The sequence below is a fragment of the Neofelis nebulosa genome, chromosome 8, assembly GCF_028018385.1.
Source record: "Neofelis nebulosa isolate mNeoNeb1 chromosome 8, mNeoNeb1.pri, whole genome shotgun sequence".
Taxonomy (NCBI): domain Eukaryota; kingdom Metazoa; phylum Chordata; class Mammalia; order Carnivora; family Felidae; genus Neofelis; species Neofelis nebulosa.
In genome coordinates, this window is record NC_080789.1 from 15,914,251 (window position 1) to 15,932,946 (window position 18,696).

The 18,696-nt window shown below is 39.3% G+C and overlaps 1 protein-coding gene across 4 annotated transcripts in view; it reads right to left on the reverse strand.

Annotated features, from left to right (window-relative positions):
• The window catches only part of RFX4 (regulatory factor X4), a 165,540-nt gene that overhangs the window by 56,563 nt on the left and 90,281 nt on the right, over positions 1-18,696 (reverse strand). For all 4 annotated transcript variants that reach the window (XM_058741529.1, XM_058741528.1, XM_058741530.1 and 1 more), the window contains one exon: positions 14,308-14,471. In XM_058741529.1, the coding sequence (XP_058597512.1) occupies positions 14,308-14,471 (164 nt within the window). The remainder of the gene's footprint in view (positions 1-14,307; positions 14,472-18,696) is intronic.

The following is an 18,696-nucleotide window of genomic DNA, read 5'->3' on the forward strand; positions in this document are numbered from 1 at the left end:
CTCATGATAAAACGAAGGTACACATTTGGTCACTATCTAGTTCACTTGAATAATGCACAAGAAAGAACAACTCAACGCTTACAGGGGTCTCCCTCCCTCCCTCTCCATATATATATATATATATATATATATATATATATATATATATATAATCTTTATAATCCTATCCATATTTTAAATTCAGATATATATGTGTATATCTGTGCATACACATGATTATAAAAATAATCCAGTCTTAATTAAAACAGTACAAAAATGCAGAAAAGCACAAGACTAAAATTTGACTATAATCCCATTGGGAGGTAATCTTTGCTCCTATCTAGGTATGTGTCTGTTCCACCTAGAATGTGGAAAATTGGAAAAAGCAACACTCCCACCATAACAAGAGAAAGCCAGATAATCCACAAAATCCTAACTTTTCTTGAACCCACCAGACAACTGAGGTCACAACCACCTAGCCTGGAAGGCACAGAAAGACAGGCACCTCCAAAGAGAGAAGGACTTAGGAACTGGTTCATCTGTTCTGAGGGAGGAAAGCAGGATCTCTAGGTAAAAAGAATTCAATTCAGTTTTTAAGACAAATTGCTAAGGGCCAAGTGTGAACTAGCATGACAGTAAAGAACTCTGGGAGCCACAGATGCAAAGGAAGTTTACACCTATTCACAAGATCTTCCCCACAGGCCTCACCAGGTGCTCGTGAGGAATCCTGGAGAATGAAGAAAGCATATCGCCAAGATGCCTGCTTGGAGGAGGGGAGCAACCATGGCTGCAGGGAGAGCGTGAAGTCCTAGCCAGCCAGCAGTCTCTCCCCTATGGAACAAAAGCCTCAAGTGGCCAGCGGGAGGATGGAAACACTGTTGACTGTGGGCGTAGAAAGAGACCCAATGCAGGCGGGGGAAGTATAAAGAAAAAGCTCTCTAACCTTGGTAGAAATCATCATGGGCTCAGACTATTAGAGATTCATATCTGGGGCAGGACAGGATCACGGAGAATGCCCGACTCTGAGAGCCAGCAACACAGAGCCTGCTGGGGACTAAACCAGGACAGCAGGGAAACCCCCACACCTCCATACCAGCCCCAAACAGGCCAATAAGTGTATGAGAGGTACACGGGGAAGGTCTAAAGCTGAGGATGAGAACCCACCCCACCAACAAACTTTCAACCTAAGCACAGGGTACCGCAGAAGAATCTGGTAGTCTACTGAAGGTAACCCATAGCAACAACAAAACCCAAACCCAATCAACGCCTAAATAAGCTGACTCAACTCCCTACATCAAGAGCTAGGAGAGGAAGAGGCGTGTCTATTTCCAGACATAAATACTATTTACTTCAGTCTTTTCTAACTACTGTTTGGAAGTCAATAAAAAATTACAGGACACACAGAAAATTAAGAAAAAGAATCGACTATGACTGAATGCATTTAAAAAAAAAAAGACCCATTCATACACTGCCTATAAGAGACTCACTTCAGACCTAAAGATAGACACAGACTGAAAGTGAAGGGATACAAAAAGATATTCCATGCAAATGAGAGTGAAAAAAAAGAAAAAAGAAAACAAAGTAGCAATACTTATATCAGACAAAGAAAGACTTTAAAATAAAGATTGTGACAGGAAACAAGCGCATTACATAATGATATCAATCCAAAAAGAAGGTAAAACAATTGTAAGTATCTATGCACTCAACACAGGAGCACTTAAATACATAAAGCAAATATTAACTGACATAAAAGGAGAAACTGACAGTAGTAGGGGACTTCAACATCCCACTTTCATCAATGGGTAGATCATCCAGGCAGAAAATCAACAAGGATACAGTGGCTTTGAACAATACATTAGACAAGATGGACTTAACAGATATATTCAAAACATTTCATCTAAAAACAGAACAAACCAATTTGACAATAAATTTCATATTAAAAAAATGCAAAAAAATAAAAATAAAAACAGTAGAACACACATTCTTTTCGAGTGCACATGGAACATTCTCCAGGACAGATCACATGTTAGGCCACAAAACAAGTCTCAATAAATTTAATATTTAAATCATATTAAGCATATTTTCTGATCATAAAAGTATGAAACTAGAAATCAATTACAAGGAAAAAGAACTGGAAAGAACACAAACACATGGAGGCTAAACAAAATGCCTACCAAACAACCAATAGGTTAATGAAGAAATCAAAGAGGGAATTAGAAAAAAAACACGGAGACAAATGAAACTGAAAATACAATGGTCCAAAATCTGTGGGATGCAGCAAAAGCAGTTCTAAGAGGGAAGTTTATGGTGATACAGGCCTACCTCAAGAAACATCAACAAAAAATCTCAGACAATGTAACTTTATGCCTAAAGGAACTAGAAAAAGAACAGACAAAGCCCAAAGTGAGTAGAAGGAAGGAAGGAATAAAGATCAGAGTTGAAATAAATGAAACAGTAACTTACAACACAATAGATCAATAAAACAAAGAGGTGCTTTTTTAAAAAGGTAAACAAAAATGAGACACCTTTAGCCAGAGTCAGCAAGAAAAAAGATAGAGGACTCAAGAAAATTAAAAATGAAAGAAGAAAAATAACAACTGACATCACAGAAAAACAAACGATTATGAGAAACTATTAAAAAATTATACAACAACGAACTGGACAACCTAGAAGAAATGGATACATTCCTAGAAACATACGATCGTCCCAAACTGGATCAGGAAGAAACAGAAAATCTGAATAGACTGATTACTAGTAATGAAGTTGATCAGTAATAAAACAGAAGTCCAAAGTCAGACAGCTTCACAGGTGAATTCTACCAGCGATTTAAAGAAAAATTAATACTTACTATTCTCAAACTATTCCAAAACATAGAAAAGAAAGGAGAGCTTCCAAATTTATTCTACAAGGCATTACCCTGATACCAAAACCAGACAGACACTACCAAAAAAGAAAACTACAGGCCAGCATCCCCGATGAATACAGATGCAAAAATCCTTAACAAAATATTAGCAAACTACATTCAACAATACGTTAACAATCATTCACCATGATCAAGTGGGATTTATTGCCAAGATGCAAAGGTGGTTCCGTATACACAAACCAATCAAAGTGACACATCACATTAACAAAATGAAGGATAAAAGCGATATGAACATCTGAATAGATGCAGAAAAAGCATCTGAAAAATTCAACATCCATTCATGATAAAAAAAAAACTCTCAACAAAGTGGGGTTTGGAGGAAACATACATCAACATAATAAAGGCCATAAATGACCAATCCACAGCTAACATCATACTCAATAGTGAAAAACTGAAAGCTTTTCCTCTAAGATCAAGAATAAGACAAGGATGTTCACTCTCACTTTTATTCAACAAAGTACAGGAAATCCTAGCCATAGCAATCAGATGAGAGAAAGAAATAAAAGGCATCCAAATTGTGAAGTAGAAGTTAAACTGTCCCTATTTGCAGATGACATGATACTATGTATAGAAAACCCTAAAGATTCCACCATAAAACTATTAGAATAAATGAATTCAGTAAGTTATAGGACACAAAATCAATATACAGAAATCTGTTGCATTTCTATACACTCGTAATGAAGTAGCAGAAAAACAAACTAACAAAACAATTCCATTTACAATTGCACAAAACAGAATAAAATACCTAGGAATAAACTTGACCAAGGAAGTGAAAGACCTGTACTTTGAAAACTATAAAACAATAATGGAAGAAGCAGAACACAATATAAACAAATATAAAGAAACACATGCTCATGGGCTGGAAGAATTAATATTGTTAAAATGTCCATACTACCCAAAGCAATCTATAGATTGAATGCAATCTCTATCAAAATGCCAATAGTATTTTTCAGAGAACTTGAACAAATAATCCTAAAATTTGTGTGGAAACACAGAAGATCCCAAACAGCCAAAGCAATCTTGAGAAAGAAGAACAAAGCTGGAGGTACCACAATCCCGGATGTTAAAGTATACTACACAAAGCTAAAGTAATCAAAACGGTAAGGTACCGGCACGAAATAGACATATAGATCAATGCAACAGGAGGGAGAGTCAGAAATAAGCCCACGCTCATATGGTCAATTTATCTATGACAGAGGCGGCAAGAATATACAATGGGCAAAAGACAGTTTTTTCAACAAATGGTGTTGGGAAAACAAGACAGCTACATGCAAAAGAATGACACTGGACTACTTTCTTACCACATACACAAAAATAAACTCAAAATGGATTAAAGACCTAAATATGAGACCTGAATTACTACTAAAAGAAAACCTAGGTAGTAAGCTCTTGGACATTCACCTTAGCAATACATTTATGGATATGTCTCCTCAGACAAGGGAAACAAAAGCAAAAATAAACTTTTGCACAGCAAAGGAAACCACTGACAAAACAAAAGGCAACTTACTTAATGGAGGAAGACATTTACAAATGGCATACCCAATAAGGGGTCAATATCCAAAATATGTGAAGAACATATACAACTCAACACCAAAAATCAGACAATCCGATTAAAAATAAGCAGACCTGAATAGACATTTTTCAAAGGAAATACACAGGTGGCAACAGATACAGGAAAAGATGTTCAACATCACTAATCATCAAGGAAACGCGAATCAAAACCACAATGAAATATTACCTCATGCCAGTCACAATGGCTAGTATCAAAAAAGCAAAAACTAAAAAGTGCTGGTGAAGATATGTAGCAAAGGGAACCCTCTGCACTGTTGGTGGGAGTATAAATTAATGCAACCACTGTGGAAAACAGTATGGAGATTCCACAGAAAATTACAAATAGAAATACCACACAATTCAGTAAAAAATTCCACTGCTGGGTGTTTACCCAAAATGAAAACACTAACTCTGTGTTCACTGCAGCATATTTACAATAGCCAAGGTATGGACGCAACCCAAGTGTCCATCAATAAATAAACAAATAAAGAAGATGTGGTATTTATACACAACAGAGTATTACTTAGCCATAAAAAAGAGTGAGATTTTGCCATTTGCAACAAAATGCATGACCCTAGAGAATATTATGTTAAGTGAAATAAGACAGACAGTAAAAGACAAATACCATATGATTTCACTTATACGTGGAATCTGAAAAAGAAAACAGACAAATAAAAAACCAGAAACAGAGTCATAAATACAGAGAACACACTGGTGGTCGCCAGAGGGGAGGGGTATGGGAAGGATAGGCAAAATAGGTGAAGGGCATTAACATGTACAAACTTCCAGTTACAAAGCAAGTAAGTCACAGGGGTGAAAAGTACAGCATTGGGAATATAGTCAATAATATCTTAAGAACATTGTACAGTGACAGGTGGTAACTACACTTACTGGGGTGAGCGCTGCATAATGTACAGAACTGCCCAGTCACTGTGTCGGATGCCTGAAACTAATATAACATTGTATGTCAACCATAATCAATAAATTGGAGTAATACATATTTTTAAATAAAATAATACAAATAAAGGATAAAAATAATACAAATTTTAAAAAGAAAAAGAATCCACTCTCAAGAGATAAAGGCATGAAGAGAACCTGACTATCGAACAGGCAATTTATTTATTTATTTTTTATTTTATTTTTTTTAAATGGAACTGTAGTTGCCTTTTATTAAAACCATATGGTGTGTTGTTTTTAAGAGACTGGTTTTGCAGATCAGTTGGTTGTATACAACTATGCTGTCATTTCTCTTTCTGTACTGTAACTCACGTTTTAAATGAATTTGATGAATGAAATAATACCATTATTCTTGAAAAATATATTTTTTATTCTGTGTATAATTTTTCTAATGAAACTTTAAACCTTTGAAATGTGGTAGTATGTTTTCTGTAAGTGGAATCGCCTTTGTTACCAAATGAATAAGGACTGACCTAAGATCAGACTCTTGTTTTGGTCTGTGATGCATTTTAGTAGCCATTCTGAGCTTTTCATTGGCTCAGATTATATGTAAAATAAGGTTATATTACACACACTAAAGACTCAGTTTGAAGATAAGGACTGAAAATAGATATAGGGTTGAGATCCTAAAAAGCCTGCTGAATTTAACTTGTTCAACCTTCAAACAGGCAATTTAAAATAACTATCATTGGGGCACCTGGGTGGCTCAGACAGCTGAGCGTCTGACTTCAGCTCAGGTCATGATCTCACGGTTCATGAGTTTGAGCCCCACGTCAGGCTCTCTGCTGTCAGCACAGAGCCCACTTCAGATCCACTGTGCCCCCTCTCTCTGCCCCTCCCCTGCTCTCTCTCTCTCTCTCTCTCTCTCTCTCTCAAAAATAAACACTAAAATTTTTTTAAATAAATATGATTAATATGTTAAAGGTTCCCATGGAAAGGATAAGCAATAAGTATGAACAGATGAGGAATTTCAGCAGCAACACAGAAATAATAAAAAGCCATCAAATGAAATGTTAGAAAATGAAAACAAAATATGGCAACAGAGGTGAAGAATGCCTTCAGCGATCTCATTAGCAAAGTCGACATATGCTAGAAAAAAATCAGTAAGCCTGAAGATAGGCCAATAAAAATGAATCTAACCAAAACACAAAACGAGTGAAAAAAGTTAAACAGAGCATCCAAGACAGTTGTGGGACGGCGTCAAATGGTCTGACATGCATGTACGCTTAATCACAGAAGGAGAAAAGGGAGAAAACACAGAGCAGAAGATAATGGCAGGGAGTTTTCCAACAATAATGAAACACATCAAAGCAAACAGATCCAAGAAGTTCAGAAAATCTCAAGCAGGGTTAACTAGACACATCATATTCAAACAGCTAAAACCAAAGGTAGAGAAAATCCCAAAGGCAGCCAGAGGAAAAGAGGCACATTGTATACAAAGCAGAAAAGATGTACAAAGGTAAACATGCAAGCCGGAAAATGAACGGTTGAAATCTTTAAAGTGCTGAACATAAAACCAAACAGAAAACTTTGAATCCAGGACCCCATACCCACTGAAAGCATCTTTCAAGAATGAAAGAGAAATAATGACTTTTTCAGACCAACAAAAGCTGAGATGATTCATTAGCACCAGACCTGCAATACTAGAAATGTTTTAGACAACTCTTCAGGCAGGGGGATATTATAATCTCATCAAACACAGAAACCAGGATTTTATACAAAGAAATGAGGCTCAGAAATCACTAGGATGACAGTAAATTTAAAAGACCGTCTTCTGAATCTTTAACCACTCCAAAGGTGAATTATCTAAAGCAAAAACAGTAACACCTGTGAGTGTAGAGCATCTACAAGACCAAAATGTGTGAAAGCAACGGCATAAAAAATGAGAGCATGAACTGGAGGTAGACTGCTGTGAGGTCCCTGCAGTCCATGAGGCGCAGTATGATACCACCCGAAGGTAGGCTGTGAATAACGAAGATCTACAAACCCAGAGGCATCCACTAAAACAATTTTTAAAAGAGATCTAAGAAACAGTCTGATTATGGAGATAAAACAGAATGATTTTTAAAAAATTAACCTAAAACTAGGCACAAAAACAGGGGAAAAAAGGATAAAAACGGAAGTAACTACTAGAAAACAACTAGCGAGGTGGAAAATTTTAATCAACCATATCATTAATAACATTAAATGCAATTCACATTAAATATGAAGGCCTAGACATAGCAACTAAAACTGGGAATTGTCAGACCGGGTGAAGAAGCAGGAGCTCACACTATACGTTGGCTACGTGAGATCTACTCTATGAAGACACAGAGTAACAGGGTGGGAAAAGGCATGCCGTGCAAACACCGAGTGGTAAGTGGTTATCAGGCGATGGCAGTGGGAATAAGAGGGGGCATGAGAAAAGTTTTTAAAGTGATGAAATTGTTCTATGTTTCAATCGTACAGTTGACCCTTGAACTTGTGAACTAAGAGAACACACTTACATATGAATTGATTTTCAATAAATACAGTAAATTTATTTTCTCTTCCTTATGATTTTCCTTTTTTTAAAAGTTTATTTATTTGGGAGACATAGAGATAGCACAAGTGGGGGGGGTGGAGGGGCAGAGAGACAGAGACACAGAGAGAGAGAGAGAGAGAGAGAGAGAGAGAGAGAGAGAGAGGGAGAATCCCAAGCAGGCTCCATGCTGCCAGCACAGGCCCAATGCAGGGCTAAAACCCACAAAGCTGCGAGATCATGACCTGAGCCGAAACCAAGAGTTGGACACTTAGCCAACTGAGCCACCCAGGTGCCCATTCCTTGTAATTTTCTTAACAGCATTTTCTTCTCTCTTACTCGATTGTAAGAATACAGTATGTAATACACAGAGCAGACAAAAATATGTTTAATCGCCTGTTTGTATTACTGGTAAGGCTTCTGGTCAACAGTAGACTATTAGTACTTGGGCTTTGGAGGAGTCAAAAGTTATATGCAAATTTTTGACTGCACAGGGGTTTGGCACCTCTAGTCCCTGTGTTGTTCAAAGATCAGCTGTATACACTAAAAATGGTGAATGTTACTATATATAAAGTATACTCCAAATAAACCTGAATTTCAAAAATAAAATGAAATAAACAGCTATAAACATATACGTAACAATATAAAATGAAATGATAGAACTAAGAACAAAAGTATCTATTGTATCAGTAAATGTAATTGGGCTAGACCTTTTTAATAAGAGAAAAGAATCTGGTTGAACTATAAACCAAATTCTAAATGGTTCTGCATATAAGCAAGTTATAAAGGTTAAATATAAAAAGATGGGCAAATGCATTTGGGACAGATGAAAACAAAGAGAAAATAGAGGTAATGATCTTAGTATCAGACAAGCTAAATTGTTGGCCAAAAAAAATTTCAATTAGACTTTATAATGCCAAGAGTACAATTTACAATGAAGATGTCACAATTCATAATGAAGCTGTTGTTCACATTGAAGATAAAGCAGCTAGAAATATCAAGGCATCATATAACATAGCATCAATATTCAAAAACAAAAATTATAGGAGATCCAAGGTGAAATAGGTTAGCACACATTAGCAGTAAGTCTTAAAACTTATTTACCTATCTTGATCCATAACAGTCTAAGTGGACAACACTAAGACAAAGGAGAACTTAGTAACAACAATGTTGACCCAAATACATATATGTCAAAGTCTGTACTTTGAATGCAGACAGTGTTTCTTCTTTCCAAGTGGCACAAAACTGACCATATATTAGACAACAAATAAAACCTCAAAAGAAGAAACAGTTCAGAAAACAATCCCTACTCAATAAAGGCTAAAATGAATAGCATAAGTAGAAGGTAATAGCTCCTAACAATTGGAAGTTTTAAAGTCCTCTTTTAAAGTTCTTAGGACATAGAGGAACTCCAATCCAAAGTTGCAAAATACCTAGAAAATAATGACGTTAAAATATTACGTCTCGAAAACTGTGGGATGCAGGTAAAACAGTGCTCAAAGAAAGACCTAACCCTGAAATATCTATGTTATTAAACAAGAATGAAAGAAAGTAAGTAAATCAGCCATCTATTTTTTTTGTCAGTTGTTTTTGGTCACTGATAAAACAACTATGTAGTGGGCATTCAATAAAATATTTGTTGAATACACGAAGAACAGAGTAAGCTTAGGAAAGTAAAAGAAATGAGTTAAATAAAAGAAATCGATGTATTGGGAAAAAATAAAGAGTAATAGCACCAATAAATATATCCAAGGGTATGTTCCTTGAAAAAAATAAGACAAAACAGGTAACTTAATCACAAAATAGCAGCAGAAAGCACACCTCTACAACCTAAAACATAGTAACGCAGAAATAATCACAGACACAGAGGAAACTCAATGAGTCTATAGACTCACTTTGCCCAACCCCACAAATAAATTTAAAGATCTAGAAGTGGACATTTTCTAGGAAGACATAATTTAACAAAACTTACCTCAGAGAAGATAGAAAATTGAAACTAACCAATTACTATAGAAAAAAAAGAAAAGAAAAGAAAAATTCAAAGATTTACTCCCACAAAACACTACACCCAGATGCCTTCAAAGGGGAATTAATTATGTGTGTCTCCAAGAGCAAATCATTTCAATGCTATTTAAAGTGTGTCAGAGCTTAGAGAAAAAAGGGGGTGGAGAGAAGCTTCCACATTTCTTTCACAAAGCAAGAAAAACATTGATACCAACAACTAATGAAGATCAAACACAAAAAGAAAATTGCAGACCAATCTCACTTTATGATTTTGATGCAGAGACTCTACGTAAAACATTAGCAAATAAAATCCTGTAGCATATTAAAGAATATATACAGTGAGTAAGTGGAGTTTATTCTAGGAATGCAAGAATGGTTCAATATTAGGAGATGAGTAAAATAGTAATTTCCATAGATGATGAAAACCACTGGATAATATTCAACAACGCTTCTTGATAAAATATTTAATGAATTTTAAAAAGATAGACATTCCTTAATAGGATAAAATACGTCAGTCTTAATCCAAAAGCCCACATGATGTTTAATGAAGAAACTACATGCATTTTCATTAAAGTTGAGAACTTCAACATGTTCTTGAGGTATAAGTCAATGTAACTAGACAAGAGAAATAAATGAGAGGTATAAAAATTAGAAAAGCAGCGGTAAAATTATCTGTATTTGTAGATGATAGGATTCTAAACATGGAAAGTCTAAGAGAACCTCAAAAAATAAATACAACAAGATAAGCTTGACATGGCCAGCTCAAAATAGAACACACAGATACCACTAGCTTTCATATACACAACCCACCACCCATCAAGAGCTATGGAGGAAAAGAACATGTTCACACTAGCATCAAAAAGATAAACATCTAAGAATAAATTTTTAAAATGTGTAAAATTTATATGAAAAAACATCTGCAATACTCCTGCAGTCACAACATTAAAGATCAGGATAAATGTCAAGGCAAACTATGTTTCCCATTAGGAATTCTCAATATCATTAATACACACTTTTTCCTAAATTGTTTTCTAAATGTAATGTAATCTCAATAAGAATACATGTGTAAGTGCTATGTATGTCTATATATTGAAATAGACAAACTGATGGCAAAGTAGTTCATACGGGAAAATAAGTGATAATAGGAAAATGGTTTTAAAAAGGAAAGTAAGTATGAGGAGCTAGTCCTACTAAATATTAAATATGTTTAAAAAGCACAAAACTAGTGGTGCCTGGGTGGCTCAGTCGGTTGGGTGTCCCACTTCGGCTCAGGTCATGATCTCATGGTCCGTGAGTTCGAGCCCCGCATCGGGCTCTGGGCTGATAGCTCAGAGCCCGGAGCCTGTTTCGGATTCTGTGTCTCCCTCTCTCTCTGACCCTCCCCTGCTCATGCTCTGTCTCAAAAATAAATAAATGTTAAAAAAAATTAAAAAAAAAATTAAAAAAATAAAATAAAAGCACAAAACTTAAAACAGAGTGACGCTGGGACATGAATGTATAGAAATATCAATGGCATAGGATAGGAAGTCCAGAAATAGCCCTTAATACATACAGAATTTATTATATAAAAAAAGAGACATCTCAAATCTATGAAGAAAAGATGGAATAATTAACATATGGTGTTGGGAGAACAGGATAGCTGCTGAGGAGAAAATAAAGCCACATTTTACATCCTAGACCAGGATGAATTCCAAATTGAACAAAAATTCAAAAGTACAAAATTAAACCATAAAGTTAGTGGGATAAACCATGGGAAAATTAGTTAATCATTGGAGTGGGGAGGACTTTAAAAACTATGACACAAAATCCAGAAGCCATAAAAACAAGGGTTGATACATATAACTACATTTCTGTGAGGCAAAGACCAAAGAATGACAACAAAATGAGAAAAAAATTGCAATTCTTAATACAGAGAAATGGTTACTACATCTAATAAATAAACAGCTCCTAAAAATCAATGAGAAAAAACATCAACCACCAAATAGAAAAATAATCAAAGGATAAGAACTGAGTTCAAATTGGTGCAGGCACTCTGGAAAACAGTATGGAGGTTCCTCAAAAAATTAAAAATAGAACTACTCTACAACCCAGCAACTATACTACTAGGAATTTATCCAAAGGATACAAAAATGCAGATTCGAAGGGGCATATGCACCCCAATGTTTATAGCAGTGTTATCAACAATAGCCAAATTATGGAAAGACCCCAAGTGTCCATAGACTGAAGAAAGGATAAAAAAGATGTGGAATACTACTTGGCAACGAAAAAGAATGGAATCTTGCCATTTGCAACAATGTAGATGGAACTAGAGGATATTATGCTAAGTGAAATAAGCCAGAGAAAGATATCACATGATTACATTCATATGTGGAATTTAAAAAACTCAACAGATGAAAATAAGGGAAAGGAAGGAAAAAAAAGATAAAAAACAGAGAGGGAGGCAAACCTTAAGAGACTCTTAAATAAAGACAACAAACTGAGGGTTGCTGGAGGGGGGGTGGGTTAAATGGGTGACAGGCATTAAGGAGGGCACTTTTGGGGATGAGCACGGGGTGTCATATGTAAGAAATGAATCACTGGGTTCTACTCCTGAAGCTAAGACTACACTGTATGCTAACTAACTTGAAGATAAAAATAAAAATTAAAAAACTGAGAGTTCATAGGAAAGAAAATAGAAATTGCTCTTAAAATATAAAGAGATACTCAATTTCACTCATAACAAGAGAAACACACATTACAACTTCACTGAGAAAAGTTTTAAGTCACATACCCTTTGAGCTAGAAATTCAGCCCTGTGGGAATTTATTCCTCACACACAGTTCACGTATTGGGATAAGTGGTGCCCTCCCCACCAAATGTGCACCCGGAACCTGTGAAGATGACATTTTTTTGCAGATGTGATTATTAGGGATCTTGAGATGAGATCCTGGATTAACTGGGTGGGCCTTAAATATGATGACAAGTATCCTTATAAGAGGCACAGAGACAGACAAGAGTGGGAGTCAATGTGAAGACGGAGGCTGAGAATGGAGGGATGCATCTATAAGCCAAGGAACACCCAAGACTTCCAGCCACCACTAGAGGCTAGGAGAGAGGCATGGAGTAGATCTTCGCTCACAGTCCCTGGAAGGAACCACTCCTGCCTTGATTTCAGACTCCTGGCCTCCAAAACTGTGAGAGAATTCCTTACCGCTGTTTTAAGCCACCCAGTTTATGCTACTTTGCTGCCGCAGCCCCGGGAAGCTAACGCACTCCACCCAGAAAAAGAATGTCCTTCAAACATCATTCATCACGGTGTTAATCTGGAAGGCAGCTATACTCACCACTATACCACCAACGCACACATCACGGTGTTAATCTGTAGTGAAACAAGACTGGAAACACGAAGACAACTCACTGAATTCAGTACAGTGGAACAGTACGCAGGCATAAAAAAGAATAAAACCTCTTTACAGACTGATTGGAAATGTTCTCGAACAGTCCCAACAAGAAATAGATGCCGTTCAAAATCGGAGAGTTTATTTACAAGGGACAAGTCAAGCAGGTGTTGACAGGCATGTAGGAGCCCAGAAGGGAGACAGTTGCCATTGGAGACAGCAGCAAGCTCTCACCCACCCCATGTCTAAAGGAAAAACTTCCAACCTAAGCACAAGGCACTCCGGAAGAATTTGAATCTGGTGGTAGGCTGGAAGGCCCCAGAGGCCTATGGATGGACACGGCCAGCCCGAGGTGACCTCATGGGGATGGAGACAGAATCTGTCTCCCTCCCTCTACTCTCCCCACTGGCTGAGCCCAGCTGGAAGCCACAGGAAAGGAGCCCTTCCAGAGGCGCTGCATTTGGTCCAGCCCCAGGGCAGGAGGCAGCATGGGGCACAGTAGGGAGTGATCTGGAGGGGCCTGGAAGCCCCAATATAAGCTCCAAGACTGTTTTTACTGTTATGTATTTTACTCCAAGACTATTATTATATTGCTCTGTATTATACAGAACATTGTAATATAGTGTATTTCTGTTTCAGTGAAAAAGAGCATGCTGGATGCATTGGTTGTATGTGCACAGCAGATCTGGACGGACCCCATTCCCCAAGAAAGTGACTATATTTGATGCTATATAGAGGGGCCCGGGGTGTCCTGGGGAACAGGAGTCTATGGAGGGAGACTTTTCACTATATACTCTACTACACTTTTTGAATTTTGAACCATACAAATGGTTCAAAATATTAAAATTTTTATTTGCATTAAAAATTATAAATAAAACTGAAATCTTAAGACCCCAGTGTTAATGGTCTTTAAAGGGAGACCCCCGGACAGTGAGGGATCATGTTCAGTGAAAGAGAGGCAGGAACGGTGAGTCTGTGGACCAGTCATGAGGGGAGACAGGAAGAAGCATGCCCACCTGTCAGGTAATGCCTGCAGCACGGTGGGCATCAGCACCCCCGAGATAGCTTTGTAGAGGATGGAGTCACACACACCGACGATGTTCACCACCGTGGAGGAGCCCAGCACGGGAAGCATGTGGGGCGGCATTCCTTGCCAAAAGTGCAGGAGGAAACTTTGAACCTGTATCAGTCCACAGAAAAAAATCATGAGGTTACAGAAGGTTCTCCCGACAGGGCCTGGGACCCCGCTAGTCTGCAGTGGGGTCCTCTGCGTCCCCTGCTGTGGCACAGGAGGCCCTGTCCAGAGTCCCCCCCCACCCCCACCCCCAGCCCAGTCCCCCTGTGTCCCGTGCCCACTGCTGCAGAACCACCTGGCCTGGCAGCCTGGGGGCTACTCTGCCCTGGGAGAGAGGAACAGTACAATAACCCATCAATCCCTTCATGCTCACCATGGTCTAGGAAAAGTTAAAGGGATATTGTTCTTAATGAGCTCAGAGCACTGTACTCACTATTCTTTGGGCCAGTTGGTGACTTCTGGGGGTTCTCACAAAGAAGGAGATGATGTGGGATTGCTGGTAAAAGGAATGTATCTGGGAGGGAGGAAAATGGGTGCCACAAACAAGACTCCCGATTCAAATGTGTGCACTAAAAATGGAATAAAATGCTGGGAGCCTCTTCCTCTCCAAATTCCTCCACTTCCCCAAAGAGCCCTGGCCGGTAGCTGCCACTATGGGATGCTAGATGGTGGTATGTGAGCAGTAAGCTACGTGGGCACCCAACCCCAAACACTAGTACAGAATGGAAATACAGTAGGCACTCAAGAGTGCATTATTAACTTGATGACAGCAGGAGCTGCAGCTGTGCTGTTGGGTGAGCAAGCAGCAGAGTCAATGTCTAAGGCAGAGAACTCTTCGGTGGCCTGTATACGTCCGTCTTTTACTATGTGAGATGGACACCAGGGAGAGAGCAGGGCAGGGGGGCCTGAGGTGTGGGACAAGAGAAGGGAAGTGAAGGGAAACAGCAAAGATGGTTAACTGCTGTATATGATAACATTAAAAATACCTGGAGTTTAACTAACACTGGGGAGTGGCTCGTCTTGAAGACAGGGGACAAATTACTGAATTTTTGTGAATTCTCATAGGCTCGACTTGGTTCCTGGACCACGTGTCCTTCTTTCTCCCATGGATGGGGACTCTCGAACCCCCACAGGTCGCATTTATCCACATTCCTGGTTCCCTATCCACCCCTGATTCAACGCAAAAGACAATTTAGCCTAACACTTTGGAGGTGGTGTTATGCCAGGCATTGGCTTTATTTATTTGTGACTACTATATGCCTGGTACTTTGTACTGGTTCTCTCACTTAGCACTTGTAATTCTACCACGGCTGAGAATCCTTACTTCCATTTGGCAGAGATATTAACTTATTTGTCCGAATCCAGACAGCAAGGGAGGGAATGGATGAGGTGGAGCCCCCATCTGCCTCAGTCTTTCCGCCAATCTGTCTCGTGGCTCGTTTGTTCCTCTCATGGTTACTGGCCTTCTTCTCCACTCCTGAGACCCATCTCTATCCTTGGACTGCTGCTCACCCCCCAGCTTCCTGCCCTGGCCCTGGTGGCTTGCGGTGTCCTTCAGGCCCCTCTCAGGACTGGGGTCTTGCTTTCCTCTGATCAGGCGACCTCAGACTCCAGCCTGGTGACCTGAGCTCCACCTCGTCTGAGCAGGCCTTCCCTGACATTCACAGCCTGCGCTGGATGGCGGGAGGCTTGGGGGATAAGAATTGGGGTGAAAAGCATACCCCCTGACTCCCTAGGGGGCAAATGGTGGTTGATGATCAAAACCATGATCAAAGTGGTGAATGAAGCTCAGGTTTGTAAACTGTGCAACTTAAGTCACAGTTCCATTTATTCTGCAATAGTGAAAATACTGCAAAGTATTCAGCCAGATCAAAAATCAAAACAGAAAATCCAGATGAGTGAAGACTATCTTCCAGAGTTCCAACTCTGGCTCCACTACCAACCAGCGGTATAGTAATATCTCCAAGTTCAGAGATAGCTAAGCTTCCTTACCTGTGAAATTATAATAAAAGTAGTATTTACTGCATAGGTTTTGGTAAAGATTCCCCCAAAAGTACTTATTTTAGTGCTTGGCACACAGCAGATACTTAATAAAGGGTAGTGGTGGTGGTTGTTATTGCATCATGGAGACACTACCACTACCAGGCCCAAGAAATCCATGGACTGCCTGAAGCAGTTATGACCCCTTGTCTAAGTGTCACCCAGCCAGGATTCCCACTGTGGCTCTGCTCATCTATCGTTGGGACACCTGGTGGTTGACTCCTCTTTTGGCCTTAGCTAGGAGGTGGCCAGGCCTCTTGGAAAAGGTGCTTTCTCTCTCCAGGACTACTATTCCCTGATCCCAGCTTGTCCCTGAGCATCATCCTCAGGCCGAGTTCTGGACCTTCCTGCCTGCCCTTCCAACACTACCTAAGAAGCTCTGCCCAGTTGATTCCTACGATTTGGTAGATTCTGAATTCATTTGTCTTTTTTAGCTCTCTGTGCATGCAGCCCAACTCCTTTTTTATATGTGAGCAGTCAATTTCAAACAGAAATTCTGGAAAAGATCAGCAGCTGTGTAGGTTAAAACAAAGCTGTGGAAAATCAGTCTTTAGCAGGCATCTGTCTGTTTCAAGCCTGCTCAAGTTGCATAGGGAGCCCTGATCGGTCCTCAGTCTCCTGAGCAGCCTTTTGAGAGGGGCGGGGGGTGTTAGCCAGTTTTGACCTCCCTTTCTACTCTCCACATTTCAGGCTATTTAACGTCCAAAGGTATTGGTTCCTTGGAGTGGGAAGGAAAAGGAAGGAGGGAGAAGAGTGGAAAGCTCAAGAGCAGGGACTTGGAAGTTGGGTGTGAAATGGGCAGACATGGCGTTCTAGCAGGAGGTGGGGCTGGTGGGACCTCCCAAGGGACTGGATATGAAGGGCAAGGGAAAGAGAAGCATCAAGCCTCATGACTTGAGCAATCAGATGGGTGGTGGTGGCAGTCTGAGATGGGAAAAACAAACTAAGGTGGAAAATTAGAGCTCTGATTTGACCATGTTAGGTTGGATGTCAAGTCAACTGAATCTGGAGCTCAGGCCTAAATACATAAATGTGAGAGCTATCAGCTGTTATGAAACGGAGACAATGAGGTCTACCCCGTACTAGGATGCAATAAAGTCGCTGAGGAGAAATGCATGGCAGTGGGTAGGCATCTAACAAATGGAAACTCATTATCAGCCAAAAGGGAGAAGGTTTTCTTACTCCTGGTAAGCCTAAGTGGTGAAATCATCAGAGGCAAATGATGGAATAGCATTATCTAAAGTTTCCTGGATTATCTGCCTCAGCCCCCCGAACTCTCAGCCCTTTCTCTCTTGTCTCAGTGACACATCAGGAGATGATTTCCTTAAGGTATTCTTAAGAATAGCCATGTAAATTTTCTATTTCTTTTCCATATCCATATTTACTTCATTATGAATATATTGGCAGCTTGTGGAAACACATCTGATAGCTTCCGATCAGGGGCACTTAATTGCTACAGCATTGAAAGGATCTCAACAAAACACTAGTCACCAAAATACCTACTATTTATTATGCTCTGATTTTAAGATCAGAACCTTACATGAATTCTTACATAGCTATAATTATTGTCTCCATTTTATAGCAAAAGAAATTGAGGCTCAGAAGGGTTAAGTACCTTGCTCAAGGTCACAGGCTGGTAAGTGGTGGATTTGGGACTCAAACACAAGACTATCTGACTTTACAGCTCTTCTTGCAATGCAGTCTGGAAAACGCTTTGCAGGGAGTCCCCTACACGCAGACTGGGGCTCTCTGTACTCTCCTGACAATGCTACAAGTCTATGATATCTTTACATCCATCCATCCATCCATCCACCTACCCACCCACCCACCCCAAACTTCCATACACTCATCCACCCAATAAATATTTACTGGGACCTTAAGAGTATGGCTTACATGGATAGTGTAGTAAACAAGCCAGACAAGGTCCCTGCCCTCAAGGGCTTACACTGTGATGGTAGGAGACAATGCACCAGCAAATAAGGAAGGTAATTTAAGAACGGGATACCAGCATTAGTTACAATCTCAACCCTTAAAGATCGTGAAGACTGGAAACAAACTACAATGCCAAGGTCTACCAGATGCACCCACCATGCATCCATTTACTCATGACTTTTCTCAGCTGTGAGAGAAAGCCATGCCCCTCAAAGGGAAAATATCCCCCTTCATTCTTTTGTGGTTGGGTAGAATGAACCGCATCTTGATTAGCCATTTTAAAAACAGCCACCAAATATCCCTGCCAAGGGAGTGGAAAGAATATTAGACTACTGGTGTCAGGTGACACAAGTTGCAG